This window comes from Tarenaya hassleriana, unplaced genomic scaffold (assembly GCF_000463585.1).
Source record: "Tarenaya hassleriana unplaced genomic scaffold, ASM46358v1 Cleome15, whole genome shotgun sequence".
NCBI classification, from domain to species: domain Eukaryota; kingdom Viridiplantae; phylum Streptophyta; class Magnoliopsida; order Brassicales; family Cleomaceae; genus Tarenaya; species Tarenaya hassleriana.
This window is the reverse complement of record NW_010964923.1, coordinates 2,847,246-2,868,627: the sequence shown is the minus strand read 5'-3', so window position 1 is coordinate 2,868,627 and position 21,382 is coordinate 2,847,246. Positions and strand designations below refer to the sequence as shown.

General features: G+C 36.7%; 4 protein-coding genes across 5 annotated transcripts in view; 3 read left to right on the top strand and 1 right to left on the bottom strand.

The window, feature by feature from the left end:
* Positions 1–3,243: 3,243 nt before the first annotated feature.
* LOC104809025 (mitochondrial import receptor subunit TOM40-1-like) lies at positions 3,244–6,992 on the top strand. The gene is made up of 11 exons (XM_010534906.1): positions 3,244–3,454; positions 4,334–4,415; positions 4,490–4,589; positions 4,685–4,780; positions 4,887–4,937; positions 5,020–5,085; positions 5,391–5,492; positions 5,991–6,059; positions 6,141–6,224; positions 6,398–6,493; positions 6,618–6,992. The coding sequence occupies exons 1-11, from the start codon at positions 3,328–3,330 to the stop codon at positions 6,669–6,671; spliced, it is 927 nt and encodes a 308-aa protein (XP_010533208.1). The 5' UTR covers positions 3,244–3,327; the 3' UTR covers positions 6,672–6,992.
* A 1,434-nt stretch (positions 6,993–8,426) lies between these two features.
* On the bottom strand, positions 8,427–13,740 carry LOC104809024 (probable protein arginine N-methyltransferase 6). The gene is made up of 13 exons (XM_010534905.1): positions 13,410–13,740; positions 12,774–12,839; positions 12,475–12,543; positions 12,228–12,263; positions 11,789–11,854; positions 11,260–11,328; positions 11,050–11,127; positions 10,680–10,758; positions 10,173–10,267; positions 9,936–10,020; positions 9,642–9,844; positions 8,938–9,056; positions 8,427–8,843 (listed from the first exon to the last, which is right to left on the bottom strand). Exons 1-13 carry the CDS (start codon positions 13,689–13,691, stop codon positions 8,801–8,803), a joined length of 1,290 nt encoding a protein of 429 aa, XP_010533207.1. The 5' UTR covers positions 13,692–13,740; the 3' UTR covers positions 8,427–8,800.
* Positions 13,741–17,204: 3,464 nt separating this feature from the next.
* On the top strand, positions 17,205–18,581 carry LOC104809023 (3-ketoacyl-CoA synthase 19-like). Its single transcript, XM_010534904.1, has one exon. It carries the CDS (start codon positions 17,217–17,219, stop codon positions 18,579–18,581), a length of 1,365 nt encoding a protein of 454 aa, XP_010533206.1. The 5' UTR covers positions 17,205–17,216.
* A 1,869-nt stretch (positions 18,582–20,450) lies between these two features.
* LOC104809022 overlaps positions 20,451–21,382 on the top strand; it is a 2,106-nt gene continuing 1,174 nt past the window's right edge. Inside the window, exon 1 of one of the 2 annotated variants that reach the window (XM_010534901.2) lies at positions 20,451–21,379. In XM_010534901.2, the coding sequence (XP_010533203.1) occupies positions 20,702–21,379 (678 nt within the window). In that variant the 5' untranslated portion in view covers positions 20,451–20,701. The other variant, XM_010534902.2, reaches the window with a different exon arrangement.

The window sequence follows — 21,382 nt, the reverse complement described above, 5'->3', positions numbered from 1 at the left end:
GGCGGATGGTCGGCGAGGGGGAGTTAGCATAGAGCTGCTTTGCCCGGCAGTCGGCGGCATCGGGGATCGATGTCTGGAGTGGGTATGGAGATGACCGGTACCGAGAGTCGTGATATCGGTGACCGATGAGGAGTATGAAGATCACTTGAGGTCCTCGCAAACGATTTTGCTTGGACTGTTGCGCCTCGTGTTCGACACAGGCATGAATGAGTTGTTGAATTACCTACGTGTGAGATACACGTAGAGACGATTGACGGATTTGTTTGAGATTGCTGATTGATTTTCACGATGATTGATCTGATTGATATTTCTCGTCGCTTGTATATTATAATATTGACTATATTGCTTGGCCGTTTTCAATAAAAATAGAAATCTCGGGTTACACCCGAATTCCTCCCTAAGCACGTAGCTTAGGACGTTGTTATGCAACGTTTCAGGTCGTGAGCAGCAACAGTGACTGAGGCAGACACGGGACCCGGTGACAGCTAGACTTCTTGATCGTGTATAATTATCTTTAACGCATTCCGTTTTCAAAAATAAAGAATGGTGATCTTCGAACTTTTTGTGTTATAGTTTTCACACCACTTGTATTATGTACTGGTATCTTTCCATACGTGTGCGAACGTATTGATGTATTTTATAATGTCTTCCGCTGTATTATATTTAAAATGGATGGTTTAGCCTTTCCCGCGAGTTTATATTTCTAAATTTTCCGATTGTGATTTTATTGTCCACGTGGCACAACCTGTAAGCGGGATACGGGGTTACGGGTGTCACAGTATGTGTGTGTTTATATGAATGTGTATGTGTATATATATATATATGTGAATGTGAATATGTATGTGTATGTATATGTGATTGTATGTGTATATGAATATGTGTATATGTGTGTGTTTATATGTATGTGTATGTGTTTGTGAAATGTGTATGTGTATGAATATTTATGTATGTGTATATATGTGTATATATGTATATGTGTGAATGTGTATGTGTGTTTGTGTATATGAAAATATGTGTATATATATGTATGTATATGTATGTATATTTGTATGTATGTAATGCATGTGTATGAATGTATGTGTATGTGAAAATGTATATATGTATGTGTATATATAGTATTTAATTTTTTTATATTTTTTTTTAAATTTTTTAAAACATTTGCGACGGAATGCGACGGAAAAAAATCCGTCGCAAATTGCGACGGAATTATCCGTCACTTTCCGTCGCAAAACGCAGATTTTTTCCGTCGCAAAAATGCGACGGATTAACGACCGTTATACGTTTGCGACAGCGCTATACCGACGGAAATAAATCCGTCGCATTCCGTCGCAAATTCTTAATTGCGACGGATTTCCTTTATATTTGCGACGGATTTTTCCGTCGGTATATAACTATTTTCTTGTAGTGAATCCATTATCGATTCATTACAAAAGAAATGCATATAAATACAAACGTATGCACGTTTACTCATATTTATGAGTAGGATCACTTACATTTTTTTGCAATAACTTCTATTCAACACCAATGGCATTCACCTTTCCTCTCAGCTTACAATGACATCTCGATACCCACTTTCTGACCCAACTGAGTACCGGTAACTTCTTGGCAGCCTCTAATATCTCTCTCTCACACGACTCGATGTGAATTTTGCTGTTAATAAACTCTTACAGTTTATATATCAACCGACATATGAGCATTGGCAAGCTTTAAAATGGATTCTTTGATACTTATCTGGTTCTCGGACAAATGGAGTTTTCTATGCCACCGACAACTCCTCTCGACTCCATGCCTTCAGCACCGATGATTGGGCAGGTGATGGAGCCGACTTCAAATCTATCAGAGTCTACATCGTCTGTCTTGGGCGTCATCCTATCTCTTGGTCTTCGAAGAAACAAAATGGTCTCTTCTGAAATCCACCGAAACCGAGTATAGATCTGTTGCCAACACCTCCGCTGAATTATGTTGGATCATGAAGCTCGTGTATGAGCTTCATGTTTCCATTCCGCAACTCCCAACTATATATTGCGACAACATCAGAAGTACATACTTGAGTTCTAACCCGATTTTCCATTCACAAATGAAACACTTGGCTCTCGACTATCTGTTTGTTCGTGAGCAAATTGAAAAGGACTCTCTTTGTATATCGCACATTAGCTCCAATGATCAACTAGCGGATATCCTCACCAAATCTCTTCTTCACTCTTCCTTCGATGACTGATGTTCCAAGAATGGGAATCAACGAGGGTGAGGGGTGATTCATCTTGCGGGAGCATATATGAAATAATATATACTTCCTTAATCATTGTACACATTCCTCTTGTGTAACTTGCCTTCTTTGCTAGGTTAAACCTATTATACATGCTGATATATATTGTGATCAATACAATGAACATTCTATATATTGCGTCGTTCGTATACATGTAGACACTTCTCTTGTTCAGAAACATCTTAAAATATATTCGGAGTTCCGAAAGTTTTATTATGAAATCGGATCCAAATTCCCTAAATTTTAATTTCAAGATCATAACAAACAAAATTCCAAACTAGCTCATATCTTCGTTTTCACGATTAAACCACACAACAAAAAATAAAGTCCCACTGACCTAAACCTCCAAGATTGTATCCGAAAGTTAGACCACCAAATGTTCCGACTGTTGGAGAAAAAAAAATAAGAATTAACATCATAAGCTTCGTACGTATTTAACGCTTTTAGATTGTTAGTAAAAATTAAGAATATGTAAATTAATATATGTACTCGGTAAAATGATAACTTTGATCTAATCCAAAAATCACATTATCAATCTGACAAAACACGTATGAAAAAATAGAGAATAGAATACGTCTTTTACGAGTATTTTATTCTTTCACCATATTCGTAATACAATTATACATGAATCTCACGAAAAATTAAAACTAATCAACTGTTTATTTGAAAATATTAAAATATCCGATACCACTGAAATATTTAAATATATAGAAATTAACACATTAATGAATATAAATTCAAAAAACTAAATAAAATTTCATACTAAAATATATGCCAACCAGGCGCCACCTAGTTTCTGTGTGAACACGAAAGTCATAATTGTTAACCGGGTGCCGAAACCCCTGAATATTAAGCTGGTTTTGTCGCTAAACCGAGTATCAACCGGTTTTTAATCGGTTAACCTGTAAACCGAACCGGAGAAACTGAACCAAATTCGCAAAACCCTGACAGAGAAAAACCCATATAGCCTCCAAAGGGAAAAAACCCTCGCCTGCTTTGGACTCCTCCCATTTTCTCTCTCGCTCAAATCGCAGAAAAAGGGTTTTGAAGAGGCGTAAGTGATGGCGGGACTTGCATCACCGGTCATGGCGGCACAAGACGATATGAATAGCAAAGTGGAGGAGAAAGTGGATTACGCGAACCTCCCTTGCCCTATTCCCTACGAAGAAATCCACCGAGAAGCTCTCAGTTCAGTACCAGTACTTGTTCTCTGTCCTATATCCGCGTGTCTTCTTTTTCTAGTTTCTATTGCAACTTAATCTGAATCTGGGTGTGTCGTGTTTGGGTTTCTAGGTTTTTGGGTCTTTGATCTGAATTTCTGAACGAACAATCTAGATGTAGATGAGTATCACAATAGTTGCATTGGTATTGTAAAATGGGAATTTAATGTTTTGTTTGAGCATTGATATGTTGTGTTCTTTGTGAACTTAGCATTTCACTGGGTAGGTCAAGAACTACGGGTGTTGCTTCAATTCTAATTGATTGCGATTGAGCGCCTGTCATTTGTGCTATGTTGCGGTTGATTTTACTTCATGTGAAAAAGAATTGATTAAGTTCAGCAATGCTGCTCAAAGTTTTAGCTTTGGCAGTAGAAACGGGTTTCTAGATTTCTGGAAAAAAAAATTACGAAGTGTTTGGTATTAGATTTTTTATTTTTCCTCTATCTTTTTTATCCTTTTTTCAAGACCTTTTGCTAAGAATATGGTCACTGTAGATCCATTAATTACTATGAGCCATATGTGGTATCTCTAGATAATTAGTCACATGGGAGGTTGGGAAAGAAGGGCCGACCTGGCTCAGCGGTAAAACCATTTACCGTAGGATCTGAGGTCGCGGGTTTGAATCAGCCTCGCTACATAAATGTAGGGGTAAAGCTGCATAGTATATTCCCTTCCCCAGTACCCCACTAGATGGGCATAGGGTTAGTCCTTTTTTATGGAGGTTGGGGATGGATCTTCTAAAGTTTTCACCAGACACCAGTTTGACATCAAATCCTGTCATGTGTGGTGGTGTAGTCTTTGATTGTGTTTTCTTACTTGGATCATAACTGGTTTGATTCTGTTGCAGTGTCTTTAAAGCCTGAGCTTTTTGAGGGTTTACGCTTCGACTTTACCAAGGGGTTGAACTCAAAGTTTTCTCTTAGTCACAGGTAATAACATTCGTTTATTAAGAATACCTTCCACAACCTTCCTTTATAATCATGTTTATTGATGTTTCAAACAGTGTATTGATGGGACCAACAGAAGTTCCTTCCCAGTCTTCTGAAACGATCAAAATTCCAACCGCACAATATGAGTTTGGTGCGAATTTTATTGACCCAAAGGTAGGTTGTTTTTACTGAATCTGGTAATCTATTTTTGTTTTTTTCCGATTTTTAGAGCAATTAAAAAGCTTTGAAATTGATGAACTTCTAAACAGTTGATGCTTATCGGAAGGGTCTTGACGGATGGTCGACTAAATGCGAGAGTGAAGTGCGATTTAACTGATAAGCTGATCATGAAAGCTAATGCTCAGGTAAAATATGCTGCAACTGAAAATTTTGATTTGTTTTGAGTTGCTGCATAATATTTACCTTCAGTTTATAATCATATCTCCAATAATTCTTTGTTCTCCTTATCAGCTCACAAATGAACCCCATATGTCACATGCGATGTTCAACTTCGATTACATGGTCAGTAAATGCTTTTAAGTACTTAAATTTTTTAACCCCTTTGATGCAGCTCTTCGCTGAGTTAAGTTTCATGTCTGTGTAGGGATCAGACTACCGGACCCAGTTTCAACTTGGAAATGGAGCCTTACTTGGAGCTAACTATATCCAGGTAAAGTGGACAACTGAAACATCAGCTGTTATTTTATGTAGTTGTAGACTTTTGTGTATGAACATGAACAAGAGATGAAAGGAAAGCTCTCTCAAAATATATGTCTCGTGTTTATATAAAGGTTTGTTGTCCATTTTCTAGCAAACTTATTAACTGTAGAACCCTGAAAGATGAATTTTGGACAGTCTTGTTATCATCCAACTTTGTGATTTTGGTAACGCTTACAGTCTTTATCTGCGAAAACAATTATTTTAATTAGCGCTAGGTGCTCCTCTGATTCACTGAACTATCTGATTTTCTTATAGAGTGTGACACCCCGCCTTGCTTTGGGTGGTGAGATTTTCTGGGCTGGCCAGCACAGGAAGTCTGGCATTGGTTATGCTGCTAGATATGAGACAGAAAAGATGGTAATGTTTCGTCTTGGTCATGTGTTCAGCTCACAAATTCACAATTGACAATCACTTTCTTATATGCTATTTGTTTGACTATTTTATATCGTTCTGCACAATATTTGATTCAAGGACAACTTTCTGGTTTTATACTGGGTTTTTTAGATTCTGGAGTAGCAGTTATATCTTCAGTTTAAAACAAGGATTTGAGCATTTAGGTCTTTTATCCCCCAAATCTCAGTTGAAGCCAACTATCCTGTATTGTCATCATTGCATCTATACTTATCATCTCTATTCCATTACCATTTCGAATCTTTTGTTATCTTCAAGTAAAAGGTCTGTCGTATATCAGTAAAAGATTTCATTTTATAGATATGTCCGGGTTCTGACCCACTTCCTGCTTCATTCTTCATTTGAGAACTTGCTTGGTTTCTGAAATCTTCAATTGATTACACTTTTAACCTCCCGTTCCCAAAATTAGAATTGCCATATTCAATGTTTGTGTTTTGTACACAGGTCGCCACTGGTCAAGTGGCCAGCACTGGTATGGTTGCCCTGAGCTATGTTCAGAAGGTGTCAGAGAAGGTGAGACACTGGTCTCCTGATTCTCACCTTAAATATATCTTAACTTTTTTAGTTGACGTAACCACTTTCCATCATAATAAGGTTTCACTTGCGACGGATTTCATGTACAACTATATGTCGAGAGACGTTACAGCCAGTGTGGGCTACGATTACATTCTCAGACAGGTACTTTCTTTTGTCCTCTTTTAAGACCACATGCGTTTTTATATCAAACAAAAATGTAACTCTTGGTTGAAAATTATGCTTACAACTGTCTGATTCCTAATTTTATGAAGTTGAACTTTGCATCGTATTTGTCTTCAATTCAATCTAGTTCTGCCTCGTGGGTGTTTTTCTAGTGTCGTTTAAGGGGGAAGATCGATTCCAACGGTGTTACAGCTGCTTACCTCGAAGAACGATTGAATATGGGCCTCAATTTCATTCTTTCCGCAGAGGTATGAAGTTTATTCATAACAAATCCTTAGCCTTGTAATCTATTTAACTTGGAATTCCATCGTGCTTTCGATAATTTTCGTCTTGGTATTCACTATTCTTTGTACCATCTAATATACGTGACAGCTCGATCATAAGAAAAAGGACTACAAGTTTGGGTTCGGTTTGACAGTCGGGTGATTTGAGGGTCCGCAAGGAAGGCGTAATAATTCATTTAGAAGCTCTCGGGGTTATGAGAAAGCGCGATTTTGCCGTCAGTTTCGGATCCGTTTTCGCCTCTGATTGCAAGTATTGTATTCTCTCTCTGTATCATTGGTGGCGGCAGCAAATTTTAGCCATTGGATTCAGATAAATTTGGGCAGTTTGATTACATTTTTCTCTCTCAATTTCCTTATAATTTGCCTTTAGACGTTTCTCAGAGTTGTTGAAGTATAACATACAAGTGAGAGGCTTTTCGTTTAGGCATCCGTCCAAATAATAATGCAATGATTTCGTTTTCCCTTTTGTGGCAAAAGAATGTTTCAAGTTTTTGTAAAGTTTTAGATATGGATGAGATTTTGATTTAGGTATCTAAATCAAATCTACCCGAATAATATGTAACTATATTCTGATATAATTTGAAAGTTGATAGGATATGGTTTTTTTAAAACTAAGTTAATCGAATTAGAATTTAATATAGAAATAAATGAAATATTTCAAAAACAGATGTTTTTAATAAAACCCAAATTATGAATTCCTTCACTTGAAAAAAAAAATTTATTCACGCATGTGTAATGTCTAATTAGTTAAATGAATGGTGATACCTATCAAACTCTAGTGGTAATTCATCCCATTTATTCGATTAATCTATCTTTTCGCATTGAAATATTTTTTTTTTTAATAATGGAGGATCCCTAGCTGCTACCCTTCGGACGCGTTGACTATATAAACCTCCGACCCGGGAGCAGCCTTTGTATAAACCCAGAAATTAACTCCCTCCCCATCAGCCAGGAATCGAACACTCAACCTCAAAGTGGAGTTACCTCCTACCCAAACTTGACCACTCACCCACGATATGTTGGGTCGCATTGAAATGTTGCATAGACAAGAAAACAAAATTCTCACAAACTGAGTGAAAATTTATTAAAATTTGTTAAAATTCGTGGTTATTGTAATTCTACATAGTAGATTAGAGATTTCAAATGCTTTGAAAATGGTTATAAAAAAACCGAACAGTTATAATTTTTCTAAAACCGAAATAATCAATCCCGAACATAATTGAACGGAACTCAGACCCAATAAACCACCCTAATTCCTAGTAGTTCGGATGTCTTAGCATTAAAGTCACCATGTCTTAGCATTAAAGTCACCGTTACAACTTTCAAATACTATTAGATGTCTATTGTAATTCAGCCCATAATAAAATAAGTTACGGATATTCGAAAATCCATAGGATTACTTTCCAATGTCCATATACCCTAAAATAGATTAAGATGCAACGGTTTGTTGTTCGATTATCCCATAATTTCCGCTGTTAATAATATGTCTAAGGTTTTCATCAGAAAACTCATTACGATTTGCCACTGTTTTCAATAGAGTTACGACACTTCAATCATAAAGTGATATGTAACAAAGACCAATAGTCAACAAACCGACATTATATCAAAAATACCCTTATTTTGCTATTTTGAATTAAACACATAACTTTCTTCATCTGTGAACATGTGACCCATGTGGTCATATTTTAATTTTATTGATTATAACGTTAAATTTATCGTGATCACACTAATTCATTATGTTCATATCTTATATATTTTACTAACCATTTGATTAAAACATTATAAATCTAACGTTATGAACAATGGGACCAACATGTGACCACACTATATTTCGGATCACATGAGTCATATGGTTACAAGTGGAGAAGGATATGTGTTGAAATCAAAATAGCAAAGTAAGAGTATTTTTGATAATGCCAAAGATGCTGCCTCAATCACAATCATAACCGCAACCACCACGGCCAGTTGCGGTTCAAACCATCTATTTTGCCCAAGTGAGATCTCGTCCAGACCAGGGAAGAAAAAAAAAATACCTCAATGGTACAAATCACTCAGAAGTGCCCTATCGACCAAAGGGATAGTGTAAACATCTAAAGAAGATTGCTCACACTTCACCTAAGAACCTAAGGTCCGTTGGTCATCAGGCTTATACGAGATACTAACCGTAAAATGACTGCTACTGCCCCATTGCCATGGACACCACATCTTCCAAGGCTTCTATGGTTAGGCCATGATGATTCTTCTTCGAATAATTCAACACGAAATAGCGTCTCACCGCATTACTGATTCTTTTACAAAGGATCGTCCAGCGGAACTGTGATAATCACAAGAGGAAGTGCCAATAAGGATGGAGATCACGAGGATAAGTCTTAATAGGAGGAAAAAATGAGGTTTGTAGTTTTACTCACGAGTATCCGAGATGAATGTTCATGAATCTTCGGTTCTCCTTGCTTTGTGAGAGGGTAACAGAGCCTTCAATAACTTGATCTTGCTCGACATCTATCGGGTCGTAGAAATATACAATTGTCTGTCGAAATAATTCGGTTACAAAAAATGGATAATCTAAATGGAAAACAAAGTTTTTTTTTGTCAAAAAGTGTAGAAGTTAGTTCCTCAATTCTGTAAACTGCGAGGAAATGTTGTTAGGAAAGTAACAAAAGTGGTGCCAATTATAAGATGAGACGTGTCAGCCTGATCAATTCACAAGTCAGTGAAAGAAACTTAAGATTTCCTAAAATCTTGCCATAGAAACAAAACAAACAAGCAGACTCAAAGATTCACGCTAACTATACATAGACATAGACAGTGCAAGAGGCTTGAAATATATAAACTTGCAATCATTTCTCTGAAAGTAAACGGATTTGTACGTTTCATGCGTAAAATATACAGGAAACCTATGAACATGAATAATTTTAGTATAAAATTACGAATTCACTTATTTTAAGCATGGTTACTTTTTTTGGTGTGTTGTTAGCAACTTAGCATGCATTTATAAGTCTGTTTATTCCTAGATCCTTTTTTTTCCCTAAAACATTCATGGTAGAGAGTTCACAACAAAAGTACAGTTAAAGGAGAGATGACAACATAAAAGGTATAGGCACATGGTTTTTACCTGCTGCCAGTGTGTTGGAGGCGCCTCAGGAGCAGTGGACAATACGAGAGCATTATCGGGATTAGCCCGTTTCTTTTGATTCTCATCTCCATTACAATTCAACGATGAACCACTAGCCACAGCTACACAGCGGTTATTGGTAGTTGAAGAGGCTGGCCCACTGAATTCAACATCAAACCAAAATGCAAACCCATGCATAGGAGCTACAGCAGAGGACGAAGAAAGTGTAAACGAAAGCTTCTATTTGTGTGCTACACACACACATGGGATGGTCGATATAAGAACTAGATGTACCTCTCATCATGGACTTAAATTTATATCTTGTAGTAACGGAGTCGAGCTCATGAGTTTGTATTGAGTAACAGTCCACATGCTTAACCTGAAACACTCGTGTTTGCAATAAACAAAGTATGCGGGTGCTAATGCTGACCACTTAACAAATAGAATGAAACCTCTCGGAATGTAAAAATAGCTATGAACTTAAAATTAGAATCATTAGATGTGACAAGCATATAAAGAAGAGGAAAATACCACATGTGGCCATGTTAAAACATTCTCGCCACTTATCGTCTCCACACTAGGTTCTTCAAACGCACACTGTTTTGCTAATTGCATCATTGCAGACACTGGAAATAAAAACATTGTTACTGAAACCTCACTGCAATACACTTCCTTTTTACGGCTATTGCCTAGCTATTTATGTTATTTTCCAGTAGATAAGTCCCCAGCATTATAGTAAATAACAAGCAAACAATTAAATTGAACCCCCTGATGAACCAATGCCTCGGGTTATATTCCAGAATCGAGCACACACACATTGAATTATGGTCATATGCTATCACATTAGTCCATTTTATCACATCTGATCAGTGTGGGGTTTCCCTAACCTCACTACTACTATGATGCTAAATACAGTAATCCCAAAACAAAAAATCCAAAGAAAATAGAAAGGATAAATCTCAGGTTAACTAATACAGCAGTAGAATTTAACATAATGACTTTGTAAAAGTTGATGTTGTTAATATAGTCTATACGTACTGTCAATTCCATAGACATTGCGCCAAAAATCAATGCTTTGGCTGTATCTGTCAGGGTGTGTGATAGGTGCCATGTATAGCTGAAACCAGAGAATATACATCACATCCAAAAGTCATTGGATTATAAGCCAAAACAAAACCAAATAATGAATAACAAAAGCTAGGCCGTTCGATTAGCTTCAGGTATCAATAAAAAGAGCAAGAACACGAGTTACATCAGAATGAATAACAAAACCGAGCAGTTGGATTAACTTCAAATAATTTATCAGTGTTAAGACAGAAGACAAGGCCCACAAAAAGATTTTTCCGCAAGTGGAAGTACCAAGAGGGAAAAAAAGGGGATATTAAATTAGAAGGAATTAGAACCATACAGTTGCGTGTGATGGAAGAATCAGACCTCCACGCTTTAGCCAACGATCTCTAGCTGTAATAACACTTCCCAGCATGCTCTATTGTTCCACATTTGAAAATGTAATATAAGAATGAGAGAATAGATAGTCTTAAAGAAAAGAGGAACTATTGTATGGTTAGGATTTGAGTTCACCAAACATCGACAAACAAACATGAGTTATCGAAATAACCTCATACAAGAGCATGTAGCCCATCCACTCTGAAATTATAACATCAACTTCCTCGTCAATCTCAACATCCTGATGCACATTCCAACAGACAACAATCAGTATAGATGATGAAGGCGAGACATCTTTTTTTAAAATATATCTTCTAAGGATGTATGTTGCCACCAAACAATTTTATCTCTGTAGCTATGCACAAATGAAGCCACTAAATTGTCCATTGCACTCACTTCTATTCAGAAGCCACAAGTTATGGGCTTGAATCTTCAATGTAAGCTTCTTCATAAGTCATAGCACATTACTACACATCCTTGAGAATACTAGGATAATAGAAACAAAATCCTTATGTAGAGAACTATTTCTTCCACACAAGTTCATATGAGATGATAGAAAACAAATGACCAAAAAGATCTAATGTTTCTGCCTAAAGAGAAACAGTCTATCTGTGAGTAGTTTAGAGATAAGCCTTAGCATGCCATTCATTGTAATGCATAGGAAATACCTGACATGAAATAAACTACAGCGAAGAACGTACCTCCACCCTCCCATGCAAAACAATGACTTTATCAGATAAACCATTAGCTTTAACGACTTCATTTGCCTGGTGAAGATAAAAGAATTACAAGAGCTGATAGTCACTGAAACAAAATTGTGTAAATTTCAAACACAGTCACATCATTTTAGATAAGATTGAAACAAGCATCATTCCCTGACTACACAATTGATCTCATCATATGCGATATCACATTTCTTCCATTCAAAACATTAAATTGGTGTCCTGATTGCTACACAATTAATCTCGTCATATACAGTGAATTCTCACAAAATTCCAAAATATCTCATTCCATCTAATTATAACTTGGAATTTCCCAGATTTTTAACATTATGGAAGTTATTATAAAGCTAAAGACTGCAACTTTGAGAGCAATGTTCTGTACCCAGTTATTGAACAGAGAAAGCATCTGGAAAAATACCTGCACTGCTATGTCACTTGCATCAACAGCATATACCTGTACAGAAAATTAGTGGTTGTAAGAAAACAAGGCGGAGCTGGTTTTCTTCTCAGCTAGAAAAACATTGTAGATAGAGAAAAAAAAACACAAAACTGACCAAAATCCATATCCTACAACTTTCAATGTCTTCGAAACTTTAGGTGCAAATTGTTAGAAATCAATGCCCAATGTCCATGTTACGGGTATTATAACAGATAGTATTTCCTACCCGCTTTGCACCGGCCTGAGCACAAAAGATTGAAAGAATGCCTGTCCCACAGCCAACATCCACCACAATCTGCAGGGCAATAACATTTAGTCAACGCAGAAATGGATTTTTCAACCACAAACACAAAACTACCACATCACAAGCACAGTTTGTTCAAACAAGTCTTGCATACTACCAGTTCCAGAACCCAGTCTAAACACAATCAGATAAAATAATAAAATAAGATACACGAATCCGGAGCTTGAATCTTTTCTCCAATCTCATTTCTGAAGATAATAAAATATAGCCAGGAACATTACTTTGCCTTGAATAAAATTTTGATGCTGCATGATGGCCTCCCTATAAGTTTCCGTCCTTGCACGATCCTGCATCAACCGGGCAGATTTCACATAAAAGAGCAAAATGCAGAGGAGAAACATGGAACAAAGTAAGTCAAATTCACCGAAAAGAATGAAAAAGACAATCTGAAAAGTAAAGGCATAGCCACTGAATTCGCTGACTAACACTCCCTATTGATGCGTAGTCTACCAACTACCTTCTCATCCATTTTCCACAGACACTGGTGATCCCTTTCCATACAAAGAGAAGGCAGATCGGTCAAGTCTGAATATGCAGTAGATAAAACTCCAATACCAGAAGGGTTTACACAAAATCCCAGTTGAACCCACAATAAACCAATTTCATGGCATGTTAAGCTGATTATTTCGAAAAATTGAAATTTCACCGCTCGTACCAAAGTGTTAAGAGATCTATTCGTTATCAATCCAATATACAAACACAGAATTCTCCCAAGATCAATCACGAGAACTAAACCCTAAACCTCAATTCAACTCACAACTGAGCCACCACTAGAACGTAGCTCACAAGGCCAAACCAAAATCTCTCGACATGAATAAGCCCTAGGAGAAATTACGAAGAAAAATCGAGAGAAGTACCTTGATCATCTCTTCGTGAATGCCAACGTGAGCGTATGAGTGAAAGTACGCTACGTCGAAGTCCGTCGGCGGCGGAGGAGGCGGCGGAGATTTCTGGTCATCGAACTGGTCGAAAACCCTAAGAGGATTGGAGAAGCCATTTCCGCTGCCGCCGGTATAACGAGCTCCGCCTCGGCTCCGCCGCCGGGTACGGCCATTGGAACTCAAGCCATCACGCTTCTCTCGCCATGGCTGCTGGTTGTCGTGATGGTAACCATTGCTGTAACCATCGCCCGACTGCATTTTCTTTTTCCAACTTCGCCGACTCAAAGATCACACTCCAAGGAGACGACTTTTGCGAATTTATTTTTCTTTTTTTGTTCCTCTTTTTTTTTACCGTATTTATTTAATTTTGAAAATATTTTTATTTTATACTTCATAATTTTAATTGTAAATGAATTTATTTATTTTAGATCTAACTCGGTTAAAATATGTTTATGTATTATAAGATTAGATCTTTTTTAAAAAAATAATGATGTGATAGAATTGGAGAAGTGTTATTAGAGGTAACATGATGAAATTGGTCCTAAATCTACTACGGTCTACAACTGAGCTGGTCCGTAGCGAAATCTAGAAATGAGTTTATAAACGAAGTTCATCTAATTTCTATCATTCAGATATTATTTTTTTTCTTTTCATTTTACATATTCTTACACGTATAGGAAAATGCAGTTACCTATGATTTTTAAAATTTCTATAACTATGGTTCGATTACCAATACAAATCGTTTGACAACTAAACCCTAAACCCAATGTATAATAAATTATATAATAAATTTTACATGTCAATTACAATTCAACACCTAATAAATTAAATCATAAAATTTTTAAATATCAACCATGCATTATATCACACGATACAATCATCTACAACCAAAATCCATATGACCACGTCATAGGATCTCTCGACGTTACCATCTTCTACACACCACCGCTCTTTGCGAGGAGTTGAAATCGATCAAAACCAGTCATCACTGCAAGTGTGGTGACTGCTTTTGCAATGTCGCTCAGGAATGGCATGCCAAAAACTAAAAGGACTTCGTTATTGAGTTCTTTTTCGGTCTCAACCATTCCTTCGACGCTTTTCGCAGTCATATTGTGATTCTTGATCTCTTACCTGATCTAGAAAAGATTTTCTAGAAAAGATTTTCTACTTGGTTACTCAATATGAGCAACACCGTCTCATCAAACCCAACAGATATTCATCTCAAGACAGCTCATCGAATTCTGAAATACCTGGAAAAAATCGTGGTCAAAAACTTTTCGACTCGGGTTCATCAGAATTGTGCATGCAAGCATTTGTTGGACTAGATTTCTTGTCATGATTCCCGACGATCAATAACTGGGTTTTCAGTCTTCTTTTGGGCTCCTCTCTTATCTCTTGGAAGGCCAATAAGTAGGAAATGATCTCCCGAAAATAGCATTGAAGCAGAGTATCGCTCTCTTACCCAAACCACTTGTGAAATTGCTTGGTTGCTTCATTTACTATCAGATTTCTATGTTTCAGTGTAGCTCCCTATCAATCTCTTCTACGACAAATGCTCGGCAATGTATCTCGCATCTAACTCCGTTTTTCATAAACGCACCAAGCACATTGAGCTTGGTTGCCATCTGATCCGTGAAAACTCACTTAAGATCTGATCAAACTCCTGCCTATACGTACAAAAGTATCAACTTGCCGATATGTGTTCACTAAAGCTCTCCATCTAGGATTGTTTTATACCATTCAGCGGCGTCTACAACCTTCATATCTATTCCTATATGATGGGAATAGCTTTGAGAGGTGTATTGGAGAATATTCCTTCTGGAGAGCAGCCAGACACTCATCATTAGTGACATACACCTCCATGCACTTGCTCGGATGTTTTGCAGTTTTATTACACAATTCATTATTTCATTGATTCTCTGACATAGGGATTTTTTGTACAGTCCAACAGTGAGGGGGATACGCACTAAGATGACGGGATTAGGATTCAGATCTAGGTCCGGAGGAAAGATTTTATGGTTGTGAAGGAGTGGCTGGTGCAGGTTTGGTGGCGGTATGGCAGATTCCATGGGTTCAGTGCTGTCGGAGGCGAAGGAGGGTGGCAATTTTGGGATTGGCAGATAGAGACGATTTTGGAGATGATGAGGTGGCAGGGGAAGATCCGAAGATGTGAGGGTTTACCCCCTCTTCTTGCTAGCCATAGTATGAATGCGAACGGTGGGTCGGGAGGTCTGGTTTACCGACCGACGGTTGTAGACGGGTGCGGTACTATGGTTGGTTAGGGTTTGTCGTCAAAAATATTAACTTCTATAATTGAATTCTACGATTTTTTTTGTTTTCTAAATTTATCCATAACGACTTCATACATATCTGAAGTATATCTTTTTCGATAAAATAAAATAGATAATCACTTAAAAATTATACTAATTTTTTCCTATTAGCAAAATTTGAAGGCAAATCATCTAAATCAATTTATTTAGGTATTGAAAGGTTAAATGAGAATTTAATAATTGGTGGTTAAAATTTTATTACTTGAGATATCGATATAAATTTTTTTAGAGAAACTTGTCAACTAATTTCTTTACCAAATCAAATATATGATTGAGTGTGTGTGTGTATATATATATATATAACAAATTTGTGATAAAAATTCCTTAAAATAAAAATCATAACATTTATACATATTTAATAGTGTTGCTCTTAGTTTTTTGTATTTAATTATGATTGAATTGAACAACGACACAGAATTAAGAAAAATGAGGAAAAAAAAAGATGAAAGGGACATGACGGCCCCTTATATATCTGAAAATATTGAATCATAGTTTAGATATCTGACTGTTGAAAAGAAAACAATAGATTGTAAATTTTGGGTGAAAGATATATATAATTATCTAACAGTTATCAATTCAAGAATATCTAATGAGAAATGATGTATTTTCGATAGAAATATATGGTATTCATCTGTTCAAAGTGAATTATCATTTTATTGCATTATACATATATATCTTTGTGCCATTCTATTTTACCCATCTAATCATTAAATTGACTAAAACAAATTAAAAAATTAGTGAACCAGGAAAAGTTTTTTTCATTTTTTTTAAATACAAATTTTGTTGTACCTGTACCTGATATATTTTAGCTTAATTCGATTAATTTTATATAAAGACAAATATCTTCTTAGGCCAGTGGTTCTATACACATGCAAATGTTTAAGAGTTCGAATCCATCCTATTCAAATCAATATAATATTATCCTCAAAATTAGGTGGTCGGACCGGTAAGAAATAGAGCAAAACTCTTTTTTAATTTAGATTCTAATTCTTATTTTGAGAGATTTATTTACATTGATTTTTCTGATTTTGGGAGATGTAGTCGAATAAAAAGTTCGGCTTATAAAAAAAATAGAGAGACAAATATACTCTTACGATGATCTATGTCTCGAGGCATCTTCCGAATCCGTGTTTGTTCGAGTTGATTCGGGTTCTTCTTCGCCGTTCCATTCCACCACGTGACATCCCACCGTCCCTAACACGTGACATTGACGTGACGTCTGCTATATTATATTCATACATTGTCTCACACGTAATATTTGCATGCTGCTGCGTGCGATACATGCAGTTTTATAAAAAGACAAGGTTTTGAATTCAATTCACTGTCAAAATAGAATAAGATGAAGTAAATGCACGTCACACAAATCTATAAAACCACCTACCTGTATAGCTCTACAGTCATGTTTACAGCTGAAAATCAAATTATATTATTCATATCTCTCTCTCTCTCTCTCATGGATCTTCTCACCTTGACATGTTTTTCACTTGTCCCTTGTTTCGTCTTCCTCCTGTTGAAACCGATTCTTGAGAGGAGAAACCGCGCATGCTTTGTGCTTCACTATGAGTGCTACAAGGGGAAAGACGAGAGAAAGCTCGACAGCGGAACATGTGCACAGATCGTTCAGAGGAACGAGAAACTGGGTCTTGAAGAATACAGGTTTCTCCTCAAGACGATGATTAGTTCAGGCATCGGGGAGGAAACTTACGGCCCAAGAAACATCCTCGAAGGTAGAGAGGATAACCCTAATCTTCTCGATGCGTATACGGAGATGGACGAGATCATGTTCGACACGTTAGACAATCTCTTTGCCGAGACGGGCATTTCGCCTCGCGAAATCGGTATACTCGTCGTGAACGTATCCCTCTTTCCGCCGGCTCCTTCCCTCGTTTCACGGCTGGTGAACAGGTACAAGATGAGGGAAGACATCAAATCGTACAATCTCTCGGGAATGGGTTGTGGTGCGAGCGTTATATCGATAGATCTCGTCCAAAGATTGTTCAAGATCTACAAAAACACATTGGCATTAGTTGTAAGCACCGAATCATTGAGTCCACACTGGTATAGTGGCAAAGACAGATCGATGATGCTCTCGAACTGTCTGTTCCGGACAGGAGGGAGTTCAGTTCTGTTAACAAACAACGTTAAACTGAAGAACAAAGCGATCATGAAGCTAAAAACCGTGGTTCGTGCTCACGTTGGGTACGACGAAGAAGCTTATGCATGCAGCATGCAAATGGAGGACAGTGAAGGGCACAAAGGCTTTCTAAGAACAAAACACTTGGAAAAGGCTGCAGCCAGGGCCATGGCTAAGAACTTTCAGGTCCTGATTCCGAGAGTATTGCCCGTCAAGGAACTGTTTCGCTACTCGATAACTAGCTCGTTCAAAAGGAGAGGAGCGAATGGCGAATCCTCGAGCAGGATAGGACTAAACCTAAAATCCGGAATACAACATTTCTGCATACCTCCGGGAAGAAGGGCAAACATCGAATCCATCGGAAAACGCTTAGGACTTGACGAACACGATACCGAGCCAGCGAGAATGGCGCTCCACAGATTCGGAAACACGTCCTCGAGTGGAATTTGGTATGTTTTAGGGTATATGGAGGCTAAGAAGAGGCTAAGGAAAGGAGAGAATGCATTGATGATAAGCATGGGTGCGGGGTTTGAGTCCAGCAATTGTGTTTGGCAGATCATGAAGGATATGAACTGCGAGAACATTTGGAAAGATTCGATCGGACATTATCCAGAGTTGTCGGAAACTCCAAATCCATTCGAGGGGAAGTACGATTGGATCAACGATGATGCCGTGAGCTTTTAATTTCCAGGTTTGATTAGTTGGTTTACTTGTATTTTGAAGGTTTCTTCTTCGGTGTTGTATTTTATATTTGATTTATATTCAAAATAGCTCGATTTTATCTTTTTTTTTTAAAATTTTACACGTGACATCTTGTGAAAGCATGTCGAATTCCCAAATATCTGAAATTGTTATGTTTAGATTTAAGTTTATTGAAAAGAAAAATCTAGGTTTACAAATGGTTGATAATTCTTGTGATTTTTATTTTAAAAAAATTTATTGTTATTAGGATTTTTTTTCCCTGGGTCTATGGCTCCTCTATACTTGTGCCGGTGGTAATGTGAACTCTTGATTTATTTTAATCGTTTTTATTTTCTTAATGATGTAAATGTTTCTTAGCTGAATATTTTTTTTTAAATGAATCATCATAAAACCCAAGGGATAAACTAAAAACACATCAACTAATCCTACGTATACAAGAAAATCTTGTGCTTCAAATTAATTATAAAAAACCATTAGCTATTAATTTTAAGGAAAAAACAATCAACTATATAATTTATTGTTGAAGGGTCATGCGCGTGGGTCGGGATTAATCTGTCTTTGGGTTTGGGATCACCCGATTATAAAAAAAAAACTATATAATTTATTTAAAAAAACAATCTTTTTCCTTAAATTTGTTATAAAACATCAATTCTTGGTTTTAAAAAGATAAATCATCAACTATCTAAGTTATTAAATAAATATTTTATTTTGAATTTTGTAATAAAAATATATAAATTTTGAAAAAAAAAATTAAATATCTAATTTAATAAAAAAATTGATATTTTACATGTAAAAATGAATCATTTTAAACAATATTAGATATAAAAAAACTTGTATGTTAAATTTATTAAAAATCGTATAATTTACATATACTTTTTTTTCAAAATATATAGATTTTTATACCAAATTTAAAGTAAAATATTTTTTGAATAATTTCAATGGTTTATATATATATATATATATTTTTTTTATCAAAACCAATAGTTGATGTTTTTTAGTATAAATTTAAAGTGAAAAATTATTTTTGAACAAGTTATGTATTTGATGTTTTTTTTCAAACTAATAGTTGATAAATTTTTATAACAAACATTAAAAACATAATATTTTTGTCCAAATAAAAAAGTTGATGGCTTCTTTTGAGTTTATCCAAAAAAACAATAGTATAGGTTTTGAAAAACGAAAAACCTAAAGCCTCAAAACGACTTAAGTGAAACCAAACCAATACCTCCAATACGCTTCCAATGATAATATGGTGTGATACAATTTCATTGTGCATGATATATCCGACAACACTTGTTTAGTATCGTACGTTCATGTAAGAATAATCCAATCAAAACTAACTTGATTAGATCAACCGATGAAATGTGATACAAAACGTATGTCGTGTCTCAAATCGAGGTTCAGGTTGAGGAGGGTAGTGTAATTCTAATTTTTCAATCACAAGTATTTATTGGGGTCCCATCATTAATGTGAACTCCGGGCCATGACACCATTCTAAAAAAAAATAATCAAATGGAAAACAAAAATCATTTTAGAAATTAATTAAATTTTTTTTTTTTGAAAAAACTGATCAAAATCTGTCATAAAATAAACCCCAATGAATAGTATCTTCTATAAACCCTAAAACCAAATATGAAAAAAAAAAACTGAACAAAACCAAACCAAATCCCCCAAATTTCACTGTGAATGATATGTGGCAACACTTGTTTAGTCTTAATACGTTCCAATTTAGAAGAAAACTCTAACTAAATTAAGAAAATAAACAAAGCAAATAAACTAAAAATAGCAAAGGAAAAGGAGAAGAAAATAGTGGTCAACAGAGAAGCAATCCAATCAATTTGGTGTCACAAAATAACAAACAAACAAAAAAAAAAAAAGTCACCAAAAGAATCTCCCGTTTGGTTTATCTGTGCCGTTCCAATATTTGGTCGTCCACCCTTTCCATGCACCATCTTCCTTCGTCGTCCCCTCACCGGACGACGAAGGACTCCGCCGACAATTTCCCGTCGAATCCGTGAAAAAATCTTCCATCATTCGGATTCGTTTCTGATTCGATTCTTTACGTTTTCCGTCAACGAACGTAAAAAGAAAAACGTAACATAATGTCGTTTCTCGGGCCATCGCAGATCTTGGAGCTGAACATAATCTCGGCACAAGATCTCGCTCCGGTGGCTCGATACATGAAGACGTACGCGATCGCATGGCTCGACCCGGAGCGCAAGCTCACGACACGTGTCGACAACACGGGCGGGACCAGCCCCACGTGGAACGACAAGTTCGTGTTCCGTCTGGACGAGGAATCACTCTACGACGAGACATCGTTAGTCGTCATCGAGATCTACGCTTTGCATTGGTTTAAAGACATCCATGTCGGAACGGTTCAGGCCTTGGTCAGTGACCTCGTGAACCATGTCTCGGCCATGAGATTCGTCACGTTAGAGGTTTTACGTGCGTCTGGTCGGCCACACGGATTGCTTAACATAGCCGTAGGGCTTATCGATAGCTCGAGACAGAGCGTGCCACTCTACACGCCATCGTTGTTCGAGCAAGATCTAATGTTTCATCAGAAGAAAACGTTATCCACGAAACCAGAGGTGGTCGGTTTAAGACGTTCGAAAAGCGAAACGAGTTCTATGGTAGAATCAGAGCTTAGCCGTATGATGAAGAGGCGAAACAGCGCTAAGAACGTCGGGATCGAAGAGGGTATCGTGGATAGAAACCCGACATCGAACTCGATCAGTTCATCATCGGATAAAAACGAGTTCTCTTCCGATTCTCAAATG

What these genes read in the sequence shown, in the direction of transcription:
- LOC104809025 (XM_010534906.1), top strand. Translation starts at nt 3,328, where the DNA reads ATGGCGGGACTTGCATCACCGGTCATGGCGGCACAAGACGATATGAAT. An exon ending in CGAATTTTATTGACCCAAAG is followed by an intron (nt 4,590 to 4,684) that starts GTAGGTTGTTTT and finishes ACTTCTAAACAG; the next exon opens with TTGATGCTTATCGGAAGGGT. An exon ending in TTCAGAAGGTGTCAGAGAAG is followed by an intron (nt 6,060 to 6,140) that starts GTGAGACACTGG and finishes CATCATAATAAG; the next exon opens with GTTTCACTTGCGACGGATTT.
- LOC104809024 (XM_010534905.1), bottom strand. Translation starts at nt 13,691, where the DNA reads ATGCAGTCGGGCGATGGTTACAGCAATGGTTACCATCACGACAACCAG. An exon ending in GCTACATGCTCTTGTATGAG is followed by an intron (nt 11,128 to 11,259) that starts GTTATTTCGATA and finishes GTGGAACAATAG; the next exon opens with AGCATGCTGGGAAGTGTTAT. An exon ending in TTTTAACATGGCCACATGTG is followed by an intron (nt 10,021 to 10,172) that starts GTATTTTCCTCT and finishes CGAGTGTTTCAG; the next exon opens with GTTAAGCATGTGGACTGTTA.
- LOC104809023 (XM_010534904.1), top strand. Translation starts at nt 17,217, where the DNA reads ATGGATCTTCTCACCTTGACATGTTTTTCACTTGTCCCTTGTTTCGTC.